We start from the raw sequence: 21,220 nt of genomic DNA, 5'->3' as shown, positions 1-21,220 counted from the left end.
AGGTTATCCAGTTTTGACGGCTAAGCCCTCGCTTTGCTGTGATATTCATTTTTGCATTTCTCGGTTATGGAATCTCTGCTTGTGTTTCTTGACTGCGATTTTTGGTTCTTGTTTTAGTTGTGATGCTCAGTCATGTTGACTTCGGCCGTTCTTAGTCAGTGCACAGCAACTCCTGCCCGAGCAGAAATGAACCGCACGGACATAAGAGACGAACAAAGGCCAAAATCGACCAGAATCATCGACCCCAGCGCAAGCTGCTTGATATCACGGTGCAGAATAAGAACACTGGTCACATCATTTGTCAAGATTTCTACATATATTCTTAAAATTTTGTAACGATAACAAGTTTAAAAATATTTACCTGTCTAATTTACATTTTCCCCAAAAAGATTCACTTTTGGAGTGACTAGGGCAGTGCATGCTGGGTCATTTTAGTAAAATCTCTTCAGCCGTGAACAATACGTGAAGACTTTGACAGAAACGTTTGGAGCCGAGACAAAGACGATTGGGGAGAGGTAACCAGAATACAGTAGCAGCCCTGTAGGGGGCGCTAGCTCTCTCCAAATTCAACCTTGTAAAACAGTACTAAGCAGTAAAATAAAGGAGTACAACCACGAAACAAAAATGAAGGATTGAACTTAGCTTAATTTCGTTTTAACGCTGATTGCTCAAAATCGGTTGAAAGAGGCTCACTTGGAGAAAAAAATGGATGACTTCCTTTAAAATGCTGTTAGCAGGGAGCAGAGAAAGAAGAAAAGCAAAGCAAACATCTCGTCGTCAAAGTGGGGTCTTCTTTAGCACAAGGCGGTGGAGTTTTTAGCGCAGATCAAACACTACCTTCGGTACAAATGGAAAAATCAGGCAAACGGTTTTGTTTTCCTTAGTAATAAAGAGTTTGATTAATTTATTTTCACGGATCTTTTTAGAAACCATAAACATCTTAAAAATCCCTAGAAATTCTAACATTTATCCCTACCACCAATATTTTCTCATGCTTTTTCAGAAATAATTGCTTTTCTGCCACCTTTATTCTTGTCTTGTTCTCTATGAGTGTTCTCTATGACTCTGCTTTCGCCTTTTGTATTGTAAATGTGTAGCCTTTGCCTCAAATCCCATCGACTTAGCACTCTTTATAAGGTATTGTACTATATACGAGGGCAATCCCAAAAGTAAAGTCTCCTATTTTTTTAGAAATACAATCAACCGTTTATTTTCTATAATATTTACATCATTTTAAAGGTTAAAGACTTATTTATTTTTCTACATAATCGCCATTTCGGTCGATGCATTTTTGTAGACGCTGTGGTAGTTTTAGAATACCCATGTCATACCAGCTCGCCGCCATGTCCTTCAGGAAGTGTTGAACCTCATCTTTCACCTCTTCGTTGGAGCAGAATCCTCTTCCGGATAAATGTTCTTTCAACTTAGGGAACAGGTGGTAGTCACTGGGTGCCACGTCCGGACTATAAGGTGGGTGGGTGATGAAGTTCCAACCGCCGATCTTTACGCATGTTTTCCTCAACCTTCATGACTGTCTCGTCAGAAACTGACGATCTCCTGTGCGAACTTCGCACTTGGCGGAAGCGTTCAACGAGAGCTCCATTTTTAACCCCTTAACCACCCTCTGCCGGATATATCCGGCATCGTAGCTTTATTGCTAACGCCTTACTGCCGGAATTATCCGGCACATTTGCCTGTGGTTATGTGAATGCCTGGCGCGTAGTATAACTGACAGTTTGGCGTGGGTATTATTACTACGTTGTATTTCGACAACTCTGCGCTTGTATTGGCCGATCACGTGATGTGATTCGAAAGTGAAAGCTGTGAATATGGCGAAACGTAAACTGACTTCAAGTGAGGTTTTGCAGGCGATTTTGGACAATAATTCTGATCATGATTGTAGCAGTTCTGAAGAAGATTTTAGCGACAATGATGATCAGCAACGTGCGCTGCATGATACTGTGAATGACGGCGCATCGGATGATGGCGATGAGTGGGTGTATCCCCAGCATCTCAGCTGGACTGCTGCCCGTTATCTGAGCCAGATACGAAAGATCCAAACCGTGACCGCTTGTTCAAGCTACGTCCTTTGATTGACCATTTATTTGAAACATTTCAGCAGGTATTTCAGCAGGTAAATACTGCTTGAATAAATGTAAAGTAAAAAAACGAAAATTGTTCAGATTTCTCCTGGCATGGGGAATATTTAGGGAGTTGGCGGTTAAAAGGTTAAGGGCCAAGATTGAGCATCCCAGCGAAGCCGCACATGCTTGTTTGGGAGTGGAGGAAACACCAATCACAACAGTGTGGCCAACAGCCGTACGAACAGTTTCTCTACGTCCCCACCGCTTTGGAGACTTACTTTTGGGATTGCCCTCGTAACTTCTCCCCCCTTTCCTTCTACATCTATAACCTCAGGCACTTAGGTGTAATAAAAGACAAGCAGGAGTTAAATTACAATTTCAATAATGTATTATTGATAATATTCACAAATGATAACAATAAGCAAAGTACAAGTGAATATTGGCAACCATACCACCTGATAAATGGTGATGTGTAGTTTCAGGCGCCACACAGACTTGTAGTTATTTAAAATGTCTCTAGTTAAGGCATCATTTCTGGTCAGCTTTCTTCAGAACAGGCCGCATGCCTGTCTCAATATGGCTGCCGAGCTGTGATCTTCATTGTGTTGTCTTTTTCTTGGTGATGGTGTGAGAGAGAGAGAGAGAGAGAGAGAGAGAGAGGGAGGGAGGGGGGTAAAGCAAGCAAATTTATAGACTCTCTCTGTCCAAACCCTACAGCCAATAAGGCATCATGGTACTTAATGGCTTCTGATTTAACACCAAACAGGCAACTTTAGACCAACAGACTTCTGGTGGGACACAATGGTTTCACACCTGCCCCCAATACCCCTTGTTGAGTTGATGCTTGCCAGCGAGGTAGTTGGCCTCCATGCAGGGATTGATTGAGAGAGCCCTGGTTTTAGACACTTCACCCCGACCCTGTCGTAAAATTATAAAGATATTCAGTCATAGAGACTGGAGGGGGGGGGGGGGATTTGGGGATTCGCTTCTTAAACCATCAAACCATTGCTGTTCTTATCAATGATATAACACTAATATTACATTGCTTTGTCTAAGTTACAAATAAAGACATACAAAATATTTATCAACTTGTATGCAAAATTTCACACCACAGCAATTCTTCAAACCAAAACACCGTTACCACCCACCCCTAAAGGTGACCTTCCCGCAATGCCCACTAAATCACTTCTCACACTGCTGACCTAGGGGGCTGGTAGATAAGGGTGCGACTCTTCATGCATTAAGAGAAGTACAAAAAATACAGACATGAGCCTTCAATGGTCTAACTCTTTCATAACCTAAAGCCATCTAATTCAATAGAGAGTGGTGGGCTGCATGCACTGATACAGCGTGTTGCTGTTCCCACCTCAGAGAGCAGCTGTGCCACAGGTGATACCTCAGCACCACACAAGTTCAAATGGAATGCAATGCAGCAGCATGGGGTTTTTTAACAGGGACTAGAGGGCCAATCCTGCCACCAGCTCCCCAAATTTCCCCTTGTACATTGGAGGGGCCTACTTGCAGATTAACGTCATACCCAGGCTGGAGCAATTGCAGGTTAAAGGCCTTGCTTGAGGGCCCCAAGGAGTTGAATAACTTCTGGCATTTATGGGATCGGGTTTCCGATTGCCAGCACAGTTCCTTAGCTTCAGGGCCACCACTCTAATACAGTTTGTTCCATTTGAATTTGGATGGAGATTATAATATTAAAGATTATTACATCCTCTATACTGACAAACAACGAGTGCTCACCTGCAGATACAACACTAACAGCATGGTCCAGAGGAAAGAAGAAATGCTGGGGTCTTGGCCCATTGAAACTAAGGAGAGGCTCATCTGTCTGATGTCTCATGTTTGTTGTACTACAGCAGAACTGAGGAAGGAAAATAAAAATGGAAGAGACTTTAAATGAACTTGACCTGGAAAGCCTTCATGCGGGCCATTGCACTGCCGGGCAGCAATGTGGCAGGCTCACGATACTTTGGAAGTGTGAAATCGTGCTGAAAAATCGGTGCAAACTCATGTAACTTGCCTTCTCTTTAACACTAGAATCCCTGAAGTCTAAGAAAAAAATTTGTAATCCCAGCCCACCTTAAATTTGTTTGCACCTCTCCGTCGGTGTCTCTTGTTTTGTAAATGTGTCGATCAGCACAAGCAGCAAGCAGCCTGCTATCCCCTCCCCACCGCCGCAACTCAACTCGGGCAAAAAGCTCTCCCAGCTCAAGCCTTGTTTATCTGGTAGTGAGGTACCTGGAGTTGTATTGGGTACATACATGCATTTCATTGTGTGTTCCGTGTCTACAAAGATCTATGTAAGTGTGAGATGACACAAGAAATGCCTAAAAAACAAAGTTTTTTCATGTTTTAGTACTAACAACAAAATTTTGACATGAAGTGTATAATGAGTGAAGACTGAAGTCCAAATATCAAATAAGCACTTTCACAAAAGGTACAGATATAATAATAATAATAATAATAATACATTTTATTTATATAGCGCCTTTCCCATGCTCAAGGCACTTCACAGAGTTTAAGAAAGAACGGCAGCGTATACAGTATATAGCGTTGTACAAACCAGATAAATAAAGAAGATTACGACAGTGAATTCAGAGAAAAAGCCTAACAGACAACATAACTGATGTTCTCGCACACACACACAGGTTACATGAACATCTTGACAGAGAAGTAAACTGAGAGAAGGGCAATAAAGTCAAGTAGAGCTAAAAGCCTTCCTGAACAGATGAGTTTTGAGTTGTTTTTTAAAAGAATTCATGGAGTCAGCTGACCTGATTAATTTTGGTAGGTCATTCCAGAGTCTGGGCGCTATGCAGCTGAAGGCCCTGCTGTCACCCATGGAGTGTAGATTAGTGAGGGGCACAACAAGATTACCAGAATCAGAGGACCTTAGTGGGCGGACAGGCACATAGTGATAGAGAAGGTCACTGATGTAGTTTGGCGCGAGGTCGTTTAAGACTTTGTATGTTATTAGTAGGATTTTATATTCGATTCTGTAAGACACAGGGAGCCAGTGAAGACGAAGCAGGATGGGTGTGATGTGCTCACTGTTGCTGGTCCGTGTAAGGACTCTTGCAGCCGAGTTTTGAATCAACTGGAGCTGTGATATAAGATTAGAAGGGGCACCTGCCAGCAGCATGTTACAATAATCGATGTGGGATGTGATAAAAGCATGGACAAGTTTCTCAGCATTAGAGAAGAAGAGGAAGGAGCGAACACGGGATATGTTACGGAGGTGAAAGTAAGAAAGTTTCTTAATGTGATTTATGTGAGCGGAATAAGAGAGGGAGGAATCAAAAATGACACCAAGATTTTTTACAGTAGAGGCAGGTCTGATGAGATCACCGCCAAGATAGACTGGGAAGGAGCTCATTTTATTAAGTTGCATTTTAGTCCCAATTTGCAGGAGTTCAGTTTTGTTGCAATTTAATTTTAAAGAGTTCTGCTCCATCCAGGTATTAGTTTCACTAAGGCAGGTTGTGAGCTGAGAAAGCTCTGATGAAGTTGCACTTTTGACATTGAAGTAGAGTTGAGTATCATCTGCATAAAAATGATAACCCAGTCCATAGCTACGGATAATATGGCCAAGGGGAAGCATATAAATACAGAAGAGAAGAGGGCCGAGGACAGAGCCTTGAGGGACTCCTTATGTGACTGGCGCTGAGCTGGATCTGCTGTTGCCAAGACTAACAAACTCTTGCCTATCAGTCAGATAGGACTTGAACCACTGGAGGGCAGTGCCAGAGACACCCAGCATGTTCTCCATTCTGGACAGTAGAATGTCATGTCTGACCTGAGTGTCAAATGCTGCACTGATGGCTAACAGAATTAATATGCTGGTTTGTCCAGAGTCTGCCATAAGAAAATCATTGGTTACCTGAAGAAGAGCAGTTTTCACATCGGCGTTGTGCCGTGAAACCAGACTGAAAGGGTTCCATCAAATTATTAGAGGTTAAGTAATTGGTGAGCTGGGAAGCTACAACACGCTCAAGAACTTTTGACAGAAAAGGTAAGTGGGAAATAGGCCGGAAATTGTTAAGATCATCACCATCAAGACCAGACTTTTTTAACATGAGGGTTACAGAAGCGATTTTAAAAGTGAGCGGCACAGAGCCAGTGTCAAGGGATGAGTTTATTATTGTTGTAACAGTCGGGATTATGGCATGAAGGCAGGATTTAAGAAGTGTGCTGGGGATGGGGTCCAGTACACAAGTAGTCGGCCTCATCTTACAAAGCAGGTCATTAACAAATGCCGATGTGATTGGTGAGAACTTAGAGAAGGAGCTGGATGGAGCGGGAAAACAGGGAGAGATATAAACAGATGATGTATTTATGTTAGTCGAATTATTTAGATCTTTAATTTTGTTACGGAAAAAGTGGAGGAATTCCTCACAGACTTCAGTAGAAGAGGTAGTTGGGCCAGATGCGGGTTCGAGTAGTTTATTAACTACAGAGAACAAAACCTTTGTGTTATCATGGCCACTTTCTATTATTCTGCCATAACAGAACAAGTGCGCTTTTATTCAAAAATATGACAGAAGAAAAAGAAATCGGGTTAGAGTACAATGCTGACACAACCGCTTGGGTAGTACAGCAGTAAGAACTGCAGACTCATAATCAAGAGGTCGCGGGTTCGATCCTGGCTGCTTCCCAGAATTAACATTTTGAGTAGTGAGCTGCTCTTATTGTTACTATTATACAATAAAAACATACATTTGATTTGAGTCTGTAACAGCCAGTGTAAATGTATGGTACAGGCCGGGATTACGAGTTTTTTCGTAGGCTTCAGGGATTCTAGTATTAATTTGTGGTTGTGAAATCTGACATTGTCTAGGCCATGACATCCAGCATTTACTATTATTTAATTATTAATGCAGTGGATCCCAGCTCTTACTTTAAAATAAAATTGTCATTAAGAACACGGGGGCACAGTTGGAAACTTGTTAAGGGTAAACTTCGCACAAACATTAGGAAGTTTTTCTTCACATTGAGAACCGCAGAAACATGGAATAAGTGACCGAGTGGACAGTAGGACTTTGAGGAACTTCAAAACTTGATTTGTTATTTTGGAGAAATGAGGTGAACAGGAATATTGAGCTTGTTGAGCGGAACGTCCTGATATAAAATATCAGCTGTCATAACGGGTGGAAAATCAGTGGACGTCCAGTCAGACTTGGGAAAAGCTCGGGTCACAGCAAGGACGACACTTTCTCACCACGGCATGCTGGTTACATTTCTGTTCTCCTTCCTCTCTTTTCAGTCTTGTAAACCGCTAGCAGCTGCTGGCTGCACTCCCAACGGTCCTGACACAAGTGACTCGGATGAAGGCGGCAGCAGCAGCACCGACACCAGAAACGTCAGGAGGATACTCCGGAGGACCAGAAACCAGATGAACATCAACTCACCGGTTCGGTGTAAGCAGCCTCCAGGTGCCAATGAGCAGACATCTGATCAAGGATCTCGAATCCCCGCTTTAGTCGACTTCAAGGGACTTCCGAAAATGAGCCCCATTGTTTGAAGGTGGCAGCAGGGCCTTGACGACACGTTTACTTGCTAGAGGAGTTTGGCACACTTAGAACAGAAATCCTAGAGTGAATTTTTCTGAGCACAGTGGAGTACATGACCCCCCCAAACCCCCAATTATTTATTATTTTGCATTTGGCCGACGCCTTTAACTAAGATGGCTTACATGATCAGGATACGGTACAACTTCTATTTCCTTTTTTTTTTTATAGTTGGAGCTCAGTGGTCAGAGATCAGAAATTGAACTTTTAAGTCCAGAGTCTTAGCCACTGCAGCAGGGGCGTCCAACTCAACTGTGGGCCGTAACTCAACTGTGGGCCGTAAACGAACACTTTATATGCTGAATGTGAGCTAGAATGTATCAATATGCAGCTACCACCACAATTACTTTACAGAAAAATACCCACCGGCACCTCTCTTCTTGTTACCATCATATATTCTGTGACAGGTGTCTGGTCACACTGTGAGAGCTAGCTCGAACACCATCAGACAAAGACCAGTATTATTATGAAACACAATGTCCCTCACAGAGTCCCGCACAACACACAGTGCTCCCGCACCAATCACCCCAAATCACGGGCCTTTTAATGTCCGTGGGCCGCCTCTCTTGCTCACGCTGGAACTTCGTCCTCCTCCAGCACCTGACTCTCGCTCCCCAACTGTAGGTAGGCGGCCCCTTTTATAGTCACCTGGATGTGCTCCAGGTGCTCGTTGATGTCCTTCCACCGGCACTTCCAGGTGTGGCGGAAGTGCCACATGAGCACCCGGAAGCACTCCAGGCGTCCCTGGAAGGTCCTTCCTCTACCTTCCCAGGTGTGGCGGAAGTGCAGATCTCCCGGGCTTCACGATGCTTGGGGTGCCCCCTGGTGGTGGCCACGGGCCCCAATGGGTTTGAGCCTCCTCACTTCGTCCCTGTAGTCCCCTCACTATCCAGGGTGGTTGCCCCATCGTGGCTCTGGGGGACATATAGACCACCCTCCCGGTCCTTCCAGGCGTCGCGGCAGGGTCTGGCCCCCAGCCTCCTGCCACAACACTTACAGGTAATCTGACTTAGACACCATTAAAATGTCCGACTACGCCACCCAGTTGTATTAAGAGACTAGGAACTCTTGAAATTTGCCAATAATAGTGCACTGGTTTCTTTAAACTGGGCGGTGAGTAAACAAACACACAATGAAAGACACAACAGTAATTTCAGGAAAAGTAACAGTAAGATTCTATTACACAAGACAGTATAAAGTACATTAAAAAGTTAAATGAACATAAAAAAATGTAACAATATCAGGAACAAAATTCCTTTTTTAAAGAAGAAAGCACACAGTCCGCACTCTAAAAGTCCGCTGAAAATAAGAATTGGAGGATACAACCTTTAGTGGTGCAGTGCCGAGTCCAGTTTGCGCTCTGCGTTACCCCAACAATTAATCGACCAACTGTCCACGGATGCACTCTGTTCATCGGACGCTCGTTTCCCTACAGACATTTTGTCAAATCGTTGTATCCCCGTCAGCGTCTCTTTGTCGTTCTTTTTTATTCCTACGCTGGGCTCCTTGTGTTGTTGCGACCTCAGCACGCCTCGCTTCTCGTCCGCCAGCTTTGCTCGATCTTCTTGTGGAGCTGTCTCTTCCTCCCTGGAGGTGAGTGTTGCCGTCCTTGTGCCTCACGTCGTACCAGCCACGTACCCGAGTCTGCCTTGCGAGCCCCATGTGCTCAGTGGACCGTCCCTCGCCCCCTGCCTTCTCCTGCCCAGAATTTTAAATGTTCTTCAGTCCCTGCCTGGATCAACAGGACGATGGATGAAACAATGGCACATCCAAATCTCCTGGGGTTAACAAATAGTGTAAACACAAGTTAACGAAATGTGGTGTTACCAACTATCAATGAGTACGGCTATGCTGATTAGAAACCAATATTCTCAGACATGTTCATTACTAAGTCAGGTAAATACAAACATTTTCCAAGGAAGGAGCAGTTCTTTCATCACAATTTTGCATTGTTTGTATATTTAAGCAGTTAAAACTTCAAAGTGGTGATTCTTTTGCAAGACAGCAAATACTGATAGGGTCGGATTTCCCATAAGGCCAACGTAGGCCATGGCCTAGGGTGCAGCAGTCAGGGAGGGCGAATATACAGAAGAAATAACAACCGAATATTTACAAATTTTTCAGTATTATTTTGAAAATGCCATATAAAATGCTTTTTTTTTTAAATTTACATTCATATACAGTACAGTGGCACAGTAGCTAGCGCTGCTGCCTCACAGTTGGGAGACCTGGGGACCTGGGTTCGATTCCCGGGTCCTCCCTGCGTGGAGTTTGCATGTTCTCCCCGTGTCTGTGTGGGTTTCCTCCGGGCGCTCCGGTTTCCTCCCACAGTCCAAAGACATGCAGGTTAGGTGGATTGGCGATTCTAAATTGGCCCTAGTGTGTGCTTGGTGTGTGGGTGTGTTTGTGTGTGTCCTGCGGTGGGTTGGCACCCTGCCCGGGATTGGTTCCTGCCTTGTGCCCTGTGTTGGCTGGGATTGGCTCCAGCAGACCCCCGTGACCCTGTGTTCGGATTCAGCGGGTTGGGAAATGGATGGATGGATGGCTGAATATTGTTAGTACCACGATTAGCTGGGGACCAATCAGCTAAAGCTGGAGCCTCACATTCGTTTTCGATCACTTGTATCAAAATTAGAGTCCGACAAGTCATAGTCCAGTTCAGAGATAATAGGCAAAACGTCATCTGCGGAGTATTTTGCTTTATGCATTTGCTTTGATCTCTCGCCAGATCTCAGTCCCATTTTTGATGGCAAACTCCAGTCCTGGAGTGCCGAAGTGGCTGCAGGTTTTCATTCTAACCATCTTCTTCATTAGTTTTTGCTGCTAATTAACTTCTTTTGCCTTCATTTTAATTAATTTGATTCAGGCCCCTTAGTTGTTTCTTTTTCTTTAATTAGCTGCCAAACAATAATGAGACACAAAACAAGGTGCCACATGACCAGCTCACCTGTGCCCATCACACAATATCTGAAAATAAAGAAAAGTGAAGGTCTCAGTAAGGTTGATCTCTCAGGTCACCCAAACATGAAATGTGTAAATCCGGCCCTGAATACTGATATCCTGTGTGGGAAGCAGCCTCGACACGGACACACACCTGGACAGCTTATGTCCAAAACACACACGTTTTATTTTGATTTATCAAGTACGGTGCACTAGTCACTCACAGTCCTTCCTTCTCTCTGTTCTTTTCTTGCCGCCGCCTCCACTCCTCTCTTGTAAGCTTCGTCACGCTCCCTCCCAACTCCGGCTCCTCGACTGGAGTGAGGCGGGCCGCACTATTATGCAGTACCTGGATGTGCTCCAGGTGCTTCTTGACACTCTTCCTGCAGCACTTCTAGGTTTATTTGCCTCCCGGCCTAGCAGCACTCCCTGTTGTGGCAGAAGTGCTGCAGTCCACGTCTCCTGGAACGTCTGGGCAGACCCTGGTGGTGGCCACGTGCCCCAATCAGGTGGAGCTTCCCAGCTCCGAACGTGTGGCCCACATATGAACCAGGGCGGTTGCCCTCTCGTATCTCGGGTGAGGTATTGGTCCTCTCCCGGTCCTTCCACCAGGCATGCCAGCTGTGCAGACGTCCCAGCCGTCTGTCACACCTGTAGACAGCCATCACAATAATCAGTAACGGGATTACCCAGGAAATTTGCCTTTTAACTTCTCAGCCCAGTCCCAACAATGGGTGCCTATTGCCTCTTCATCTACTGTGTTCTAAACGTAATATTTACATGTTCCTTTGCCTAAGAGAGAAACAAAACCACCCAGTGTACGAAAAAATGTCCCTTTTTGACAATTCCCTCATGAGACTGTTCTCCTTAGCAGGTCATGAAAGCTACCAGGAGTTAAATAAGCACCGAGCGAAAAAATTACATCAAAACACGTAAGTAACTCCTAAGTCTGGACTTGGACCTACTTTGTTTCTGCTACAAATTTTCGCCCATTTACAGGCACAATAATGTGCGTCACAACCTGATGACACAGCGATGTTAAAGAAACGGGTGTAAACGGCATGCAGAGCTGGTCGGAAATGGACAGCAGTCACATGTAATGCAAATGCGTTTTCTATCCACACATAACAAGTGAGTGGCAGAGAAAGACCAAAGAATTGTGTAGGGTGGTGGCCATGTCAAGGACCGTTACACTTTCAGGGCAGATGTCGACTTTTGTTGACACAAGGGGTTGAAAGCGAATGTCGATTTCAGTCGACATCCGGGGTAGAGGTTCGGGAATCAGCTGTAAACGTCGACAAAACTCATCGTTACATTTTAGTTCAACTCTCTCTTTGCTAGAAGGAAAGTTAATTTCGGCGATTTGACCTCAAAATAGTGTGCTGCAAAGTGTAAACAACATCGAAAATAGCATCGACATCCGGCGAAAGAGCGGAACAAACGCACAGGGCAAATTATTCTGCGGACGATGTTTTCAATATTATATCTAAAGTCGGACTCTGACTTATTGGACTCCGATTTTCATGCAAGTGATTTAGGAATCAAAAACAAAAGTGAGATACTGTACCTCAGTGCTGAACATTCGTGTAGCTGACGTTGGCCTGGAAGGACCACCACTCACGATGACAGATTGCATTGTATTCCCGCCGCCATCCTGCCCTTATGCAGTACGTGTTACACTGGTGCCACTGTTTTAGGCGTCTGCTTGTTAAATGCTGTGGCCGCTGTCACCGCCGGGTCGGTGTCTCTGGTGGCAGAGAACTGGCAACAACGGACGCCTGAAATAGCAGCAGCAGTGTAACACGTACGGTAAGCAGGGTAATGTGGCCAAGTAGGCCATTAGCTGCTTGGAACGTTACCCTTCTACCTTGCAGGACTATGCTATGCAATAGCTAAGTAAATTCACATAGTTTAGAGCAGGGGTCTCCAACGCCAGTCCTGGAGGGCTGCAGTGGCTGCAGGTTTTCATGCTAACCCTTTTCTTAATTAGTAACCAGTTTTTGCTGCTAACTAACTATTTCCCTTTATGTTAATTGACTTTTCTTGAGACTCTGACCGCTGAATTGATTCTTTTTACCTTAAATGGCAACCTAACCATAAATTTGATGTAAAGTGAGCCAACAGATGACCAACTAAGTGGGGGCCTCAAACTCCAACCAACTTCAGTTTCTTAATTTGAAGCCAATGCTTGTTGCTAATTAAGGTTAGGAGTACATGCTGATACAGCGCATTGCCAAACCCACCACATGCCAACTCAACTCAGGACCCCAGATTAGGACCCGAGTGCGGCCACACTAGTTCAGATGGCATGGACCAGTGTCAGGCTTTTTTTATGGTGGCTGGACTGCCAATTCTGCCACCAACCCCCAAGTTTTTCCCTGCAGGTTGGAGGGCCTACATGCAGGGCTGGATGCAGATTAACGTCATACTCAGGACAGATGGCTAATTAAACCCGTTTCATGGCGCTCATTCTGCCATGGCAGACATTTCCAAAACTGTTGATTTCCTTTTTTTAAGAGCGTTGTCAAAATGTTTTGTGCACCTGAGCGGATCAACATTACTGAGGCCTTCACCTTTCTTTCTTTTCAGTTATTGTGTGATGGACGCAGGTTGTTGTTTGTGTGTTGGTTCATTTTGTGTCTTAATATTGTTTGATTGCTAATTAAGGAAAAAGAAATGATTAAGAGTTAATTAGCAGCAAAATCTGGTCACTAATTAAGAAAAGGGTTAGCATGAAAACCTGCAGCCACAGTAGCTCTCCAGGACTGGAGTTGGAGACCCCTGGTGTAGAAGCTCATGGAACATAAAACACGGTGACATTTGTCATAAATAAATATTTTATGTTGATGTAAGGATGAAACCATTGCTTTGTATGCTTTTCAGAAAAATGTGGTGTTTTTTTTTTTTTTTGGAAAAAATATTCAGCCCTGGGACAAAACGAAGAAAAATTGCCCCTCAAAGAGTCAATAAGGCCTGCTGGTCTCTCTTTCTGTCTACCTGCCATTTTCCATCCTGAAGAGAGTCCATCTCTCTGTGTCTCATCCATGAAGACAGCACGCTGGATCAAGAGCCACTGAGGACCAAAGCGGCCGAGAGACCAATCGACATAATAAGACAGAGAGCCATCTGGTAGCTTATTATTAGGTTGTATTATGTTAGCAACACTCATTGTACGCCGCCATTTTGGGCATACTATTCATGATGCAGCACTTTCAATAATGAAATATTTATTAAATGGACCTAATGTCTGTTGTTACTTTCACAATTTGACAAAAGGAATCCACTTTCATCTCTAGACTTGATGCTCATGGCCACCAAACAAATTGTGTGCCTGTTCGATGGCCTGGACCTTGAATTTCGGCGGCGTTCAACAAAGCCCATGTTTTTTCGTTGCTTGGACTCTTGCTCTTAGTGATGTATCCATGGTTTTTTTTTTTTTGCCTATTGTGCAATGCTTGAATTCATCATCTTCAGGATCTCCATTGGACCCTTCATCTCAGTAGCCAACATTCTGTGCACCCAACATCCATGGACTTATTTTTAATTTGTTACGAAGAAGGGCTTCCTCTGACCCCTAATGAATCTCTTCCATGTCTGCTATCTCGTGCACCATCACTCCTCAATTCCACCTTAGGGTTCCCTGCATGGCGGTACGATTAACACCAGCTGGCCTGACCTTCGGTTGATGTCCTGCCACGTTTGAATTCCGCACCCACATCTCGACTCGGCAGATGAAGGTGGTTGGCCTTGCTACGTGTTCGGCAGGTGAGACTGAATCTCTGTTTTAGAAATTCAGCACTCACTTCTGAACATCACTCACACATTTACGAGGTGTGATCAAAAAGTACAGTGAATGTTGACACAGAGCACCATCCTAGAGCCGAGTTTGTGATAAGTTTCAGCTTGTGTGATACTGTCATTTGTTTGTGAGCCACTGTTGAGTTCAAGTTTGTCGTTAGTAATGGATATCGAGCAACGCATTAACATGAAAGCTCAGGAAACCCATCAGATATTAAAATCGGTTTATGGTGACACTGCACTGACAGTTAAGACTGTTCACAAGTGGTTTGATCGATTTTTGTAATGGATCTGACTCGGTTGAAGACGAGAAACGATCAGGACATCCTTCAACATAAATAACCGAGGAAAATGTTGAAACGGTTTCATTCTTCATCATGACAACGCTCCTTGTCACACATCCCTTCTAGTACGACAATTTCTGACGAATAAAAACATTACGCTGTGTTCGCATCCACCTTATTCGTCAGATCTGGCGCCGTGCGACTTCTGGCTGTTCCCTAAATTGAAAATGACCATGAAAGGCAAACGATTTCAATCCATTGAGGACATCCAGGCAGCCACAACAGCCCAACTAAAAACACTCTTGAAAGAAAACATGAGTGTTGGGAGAAGTGCATTCGAAGTAGAGGGTGACTAGTACTTATAAATCTTTTACTACAATAAACGTTTCTTTTTTAAAACATTCACCATATTTTTGATCACACCTCGTATGTCAAGAATCGCCTGTACAAACTCACTTTGGACTGTGGTTCATAAAAATAACTTTGTTTTTCAAGGACAATGTCAATAATATAATATACCTGTTACATATTTTGTTATATCACAATTCAGGTTCATAGAATAAAATCTAGAATGAATAACAAATGTGTTATAATTTGCAGTTTTCTTTAATTTTTTATATGAAATTTGTCACCTTTTGTGAGTTTTTGTATCGTAGAATTTGATTTTACCATTAGTTTGTGGATTAGTAGCTTGGGTTCAATTCTATACATTTTTTGGCCCATTTTCACCACCATTTGTTGTTTCACGATCATCGACATTTGTGTTTCTATCGCTAGGTGGCTTCCTGCAGGTTGGAGTTCACCGAAAAGTTCACTTCCTATCCGGATTCCAAGACTCTTTGTTTTTGTCTCACGATTTGGTTTTTGTGCGTCTCGCCTCCCAGTTTTCGACTTTCGATTGTGTCTTTTCTCCCAGTTACTTGTCAGAAGAAGCTCTCGCTTGTTCTCTAGAGGAACAAAATGATATCGACCATTGTGGCAGATGATTCAGTGCTGAGAGTGAAGATCACATCAGCTACCTGCAGTTATATAAAATGGTGCGTTTAGTGAAATGCACTGGAATGAACTTCTCCACTAGCCTGAGGTTTTTCAGGTAAAGAATAGAGAAGTTTAGAAGGTAAGGTGGGCCGACTCACTGATCACAGTGTTGTAAAGTGGAGAAGTGGATACACATATGGAGGTAGGAATTTCATGGTGATCTGTTCACGTAACTAATGACCCTGTCAACTCAATGCCAGGGAAGAGGAAAAGAGGAAGGCCTAAGAGAAGGTTTATGGATGTGTTGAGAGAGGACATGCAGGCGATGGGTGTAACAGAACAAGATGACAAGGAGAGGAAGATATGGAAATGATCTGCTATGGTGACCCCTAACAGGAAGAAGAAGAAGGTAGGGATGGAGCTTCCAGGGAAGAGGAAAAGAGGAAGGCCTAAGAGGAGATTTATGGATGTGGTGAAAGAGGACATGAAGGTGATGGGTGTGACAGAGCAAGATGACGAGGAGAGGAAGATATGGAGATGATCCGCTATGGTGACCTTAACAGGAAGAAGTAGAAAAATAAGGTAGGGATGGAGCTTCCAGGGAAGAGGAAAAGAGGAAGGCCTAAGAGGAGGTTTATGGATGTGGTGAAAGAGAACATGAAGGTGATGGGTATGATAGAGCAAGATGACGAGGAGGGGAAGATATGGAGATGATCCGCTATGGTGACCCCTAACAAGAAGAAGAAAAAGAAGAAGAAACTCAATGATTGCACAATACTGGATTATGTGCTTTTTCAGAATCCATGCTGGCCTGCTTCAGAGATAAGACACTGAAACACTAGGAGTGCGTAACTTTTGTACTTCAATTTAGTTCATAGGCCCTGATCTTTAGCCACTATGAAGTAACCTTTTCAGGTTCAGACTCAAAATGTTTTGATTGTCCCTCACTTACAATTCAGTGAGGTTTGGCTCTGGCCGGCACACGGTGAAAACTGCCGAGATACCAGAGTGGCCGCCTCGTTTGGACTTCTGGTCTGCGTTGGCTGTTGCTTGGGTGTCACAAGTAGAAAATCGCATGCAGTTTTGTAAATCTGACATTAAACTTTGTTTTGCATGGGATTTTATAATTACAAGGCACAAATCTCACTAACGTTATGGAAATGAAGTCTGTTTATGCATTTTATGGCTGTTTTAGTCATCATGTGTCATATTTGTACGCATTTTCTACTAGGTTTACTATTGAATATGATCCCTGCTCTTTCAGGGTGGAATCCCAAGAAGCAGGACCACCCTGACGACACCAGTCCTGAGCCCTTCCCTCTGGCTATTTACACGTGGATACATCCATCCATCCAGCCATTTTCCAACCCGCTGAATCCGAACACAGGGTCACGGGGGTCTGCTGGAGCCAATCCCAGCCAACACAGGGCACAAGACAGGAACCAATCCTGGGCAGGGTGCCAACCCACTGCAGCACATGGATATACTGCATATGAAAGGCCAAAGACAGACAGACAGACAGACAGACGCAAAGGGCACTGTGAGAGATGGAGCTCCATATTACACAGGCAGATAGAAAAGGCACTATATAATAAATAGATGGGGCTCTATATTAGATGCAACAACATTTATTTCTATAGAACATTTTCATACAAATGGTGTTGCTCAAAGTGCGTACAAGATGAAGAAAGAAAAGTTAATATGAAACAAAAATAAGATCAGGCAATACTAAGTAACAAAGAACAGAGTACGGTCAGGTGCAAAAAGGACAAAACAACAAACAAAAAAAATCCAGATGGGCTGGAGAAAAAAAAAAATCTGCTAGGTTTCCAAGGCCAGGGGACCACCCAGACCCCACTGGGCATTCTACCTAACAGAAATGATCTCAATCAGTCCTGATGACTTTCAGGCTTCACGTGCAAGAACTTGATGATGATGGTCATGTGGTCCTCTGGCCTTCAATCCATCAATGTAGGGACATCACGGTGCCCTGATCAGGTGGTGGTGGCGCAGATCACAGCCACAGAAAACCAGTAAAAGAACAGCAGAGAAAGTAGGGGTTAGCACAGATTGTGGAGCCATGATAGAAATGATAATTAAACGCATATACAGAATATCAGGGTTACACTAAAATGAAGCTATGAGAAAGCCATGTTACAGTAAGGAGTTTTTTTTAAGTGCTCCACCGTATCAGCCTGGTGAATTTCTATCGGTCTGCTATTCCAGATTTTAGGTGCATAACAGCAGAAGGCCACCCGCCTCACCACTTCTTTTAAGTTTAGCTCTTGGAATTCTAAGCAGACCCTCATTTGAAGATCTAAGGTTATGATTTGGAGTGTAAGGTGACAGGCATTCTGAGATATAGGATGGAGCAGATTATTGAAGGCTTTGTAAACCATTAACAGTATTTTTAAAGGTAGTCAGATAGATAGAAAAGGCACCATATTAGACACATAGATACACAGATAGATACGGTAGATAGTGGCACTATATAATAGATTGACAGATACTGTAGATAGATATAACTGTTTACAGAAGCTCTTTGATAAATAAATGCATAAATAGAGAAGTATGTATTTTTAGTGGCTGGAAGTCCTCAGTGTTAGTGTGTCAGAGAGATGATGTGCAGCTTTGTTCATAATGGCACTCAGTTTTGTTTTAATTTTCTCCTTGTTGAGGGTTCCACAGTGTGTTCTATAACTGTGCCTGCCCTTTTAATTAGCTTGTTGATTCGGTGGGCCTCTCTTGAAGTGATGCTACCAGCCCAGCACTCCACAGCGTAGACAATCACGCTGGCTGTCACAGAGTCATAGAAGATGTGAAGGATGTCACTTTCCAAATTAAAGGAGCGCAGGCTCCTAAGGAAGACGAGTCTGCTCCACCCTTTCTTCTATAGCTCCTCTGTGTTCCAAGGCCAGTCCTGGATCCTCTCTTTGAACAGTGACCAGAAGAAGAGGCTCTTGCTGTGGTGAAAGTCAATGAGCAGTTCCTTGGTTTTTCTGATATTAAGTTGTAGACAATTCTTTCTGCAGTAGGATGCAAAGTTCTCCACCTCACTCCTCTCCTCCATCTTATCACAACTGTGACTATTCGTTTAATCTCCTTATTCCAGTATAGAGTTACTGGTAGCACTGGTTTTCTAGGACCAGTCACATGTATACCCACCCATGCCGTGACATCTTAGAGCGTCTGGCCCTCTTCATCTGCACCCCTGCCTTGCTGCTCGGACATCTTGATGTGACTCTGACCTCCAGTGGAGGTTCAGACGATGGATTCTGGACATACTGTGAAAGGCTGCAGCTTAGCAAGTTGTTGCTTTGCAGTAAACGCAGAACTGACATGAAAAGAATACGCTGCAATGGCGAGGGATAAAAACTTTTCTTTATGCACATTATGTGAATGTCCAGTAGAATAAAGAAGTGTTTTGTGTTCTCGCTCCTCACACTGGGGCAGGGCGCATAACAGAGCTGTGAATGTGAACCAGTGCTTCCCATCCTCAAGTTCATGAGGTCCTTCAGGTTTTTAAATCGTGGAATTTAAATAAAGTGCACTTAAATAAGGCCAGTTGGCAACGGAGAAGAACACAAAGCAGCAGCTGACAAGGTCACAGGACACAAAAAAAAAAATTAAAACCAAAAGGTGTAATCTGCTCAAAGCAGCGGCAACGGCGGACGAGATAGAGAGAAATGCTGGTGGCGAGGACCGTCACAAACTCAATCGAGACGAGAAATGCTGCATTTGCTTAAAATTAGAGTTTCAAATGAAATGATGCCATCACACAATGGCAGCTCCCTTGTGACTCCCTTAATCTCCACAATAATCCATTTCACAGATGAAGCCGAGCTAATGAACCATCACCATCTCTCCTCGCCCAGCATGTGTGCTCTTCATGCTCCCATCTTAATTTGAAAATTGACGACCATAATCGTTATAAACATTTCCTTGGGAGCTGCTGGAAAGTGCTGTCTCGGTCTGTGTCTGCCAACCCCCCGAATGAGGAGGAGGAGGAGGAGCAGCAAGGGGGTCTCCAACCTGGCAGGACCAGCGTCTGGGTGTGGATGTGGACGGGAGAAAAGCAAACGTGATGGTTCTTGAAATTATTTTGTGGATTATGTAGTGGATTGAGAAATGATTGAGACCCCCTTCACTTTTCTCGTATTTGTTTCTTTTTAAATCTGTTGCCACCTTGTGCTGAAATCATTTCTTTTTTCCTCCTCATTCAAATTGTATTATGGAACATCATCGACTGTTGAGGCAGCACGGTGGCGCAGTGGGTAGCGCTGCTGCCTCGCAGTTGGGAGACCTGGGGACCTGGGTTCGCTTCCCGGGTCCTCCCTGCGTGGAGTTTGCATGTTCTCCCCGTGTCTGCGTGGGTTTCCTCCCACAGTCCAAAGACATGCAGGTTAGGTGGATTGGCGATTCTAAATTGGCCATAGTGTGTGTGGGTGTACTGCGGTGGGTTGGCACCCTGCCCGGGATTGGTTCCTGCCTTGTGCCCTGTGTTGGCTGGGATTGGTTCCAGCAGACCCCCGTGACCCTGTGTTTGGATTCAGCGGGTTGGAAAATGGATGGATGGACTGTTGAATTCTACTCTGTACTTGTATTGACGATTACTTTTGTTCTGTTCTGTGTATTGTGTTGTATTGACCCCTTTTCTCTTTGACACCCACCCTACCTGGAAAGGGGTCTGTGGTATAGTGGGTCCACAGCTCAGGTCAAAATGGCCAGTTTTAAATAAATAGTCGCCGCACTCACGGCTTACAGAGGGAGCGTGGTAAGTGTGGCGGATCGGTTCCCGGGGTGATTCGTTGATGCGGGTGATAAGTGCACAGGTGAGGAGTCGTCTGCACCCGGAATTGTTCCCGGGAGCTGCTGATTTGCCACAGCTGTTCCATGTCCCCTTAATATATAGAAGCACGAGGCGGCTAGCGAAGGAAGGATGAAGAAAAAGTAAAAGAAAGAAATGGAGGTTCCAGGAAGCAGTGAGGAGAAAGCCAGAGTGTGTGTGTGCGAGCGAGCCCTAGTGGGGTGCTTCGCCACCACGGAGGGCAGTTGGTAGTGGTTGCTCCCACTGAGCATTGTGAAGAGCGGGAGTGACCAGCAGAAGGATGGCTCACCATGGAAGACAGCGCGAGTTGGGAGGCTTGGGTGATGGATTCCCCAACGTGAGCGTCCTGGCTGTTGGGGGAACCTAACTCTCGGTCTGGAGGGAGCGCAATCAAAGCCAGGGATTGGGAAGCCTCCAGACCAGTTGAGCAGAGAGAAGGTCAGCTGCAGGAAGGGCGACTCCTCTGTTGAGAAGCCTGATGGGAGAAGCAGGGGAGCCGCCAGGTAAAAAGAAGACACCGGGCTTTGTCTATTTAAAGGACTGCATCCAGACATTGTTTTAACCTCATTTTAAAGGATTTATTTATTGTTTTAACCTCCACTATTTCACTTCTGTTTTTACTGGATTATTTATTGAAGAAACTGTCATACGCTGCACTTATTTATTTTGAATACTGTTTTGTTGGCACTTTTTTTTTTTTTTGGGGAGGCGACTAGGGCATTCGCCCCA

At 44.3% G+C, this 21,220-nt stretch overlaps 1 protein-coding gene across 1 annotated transcript in view; it reads left to right on the top strand.

The window, feature by feature from the left end:
- Positions 1 to 7,794, top strand: part of LOC127528894 (CAP-Gly domain-containing linker protein 3-like) — a 32,593-nt gene extending 24,799 nt beyond the window's left edge. The window contains exon 6 of the mRNA XM_051930470.1: positions 7,360 to 7,794. Coding sequence (XP_051786430.1) covers positions 7,360 to 7,617 — 258 coding nt within the window. The 3' untranslated portion in view covers positions 7,618 to 7,794. The remainder of the gene's footprint in view (positions 1 to 7,359) is intronic.
- Positions 7,795 to 21,220: the final 13,426 nt, after the last annotated feature.

The sequence above is a fragment of the Erpetoichthys calabaricus genome, chromosome 8 (assembly GCF_900747795.2).
Source record: "Erpetoichthys calabaricus chromosome 8, fErpCal1.3, whole genome shotgun sequence".
NCBI classification, from domain to species: Eukaryota; Metazoa; Chordata; class Cladistia; order Polypteriformes; family Polypteridae; genus Erpetoichthys; species Erpetoichthys calabaricus.
This window is presented reverse-complemented; position numbering and strand designations above follow the sequence as displayed.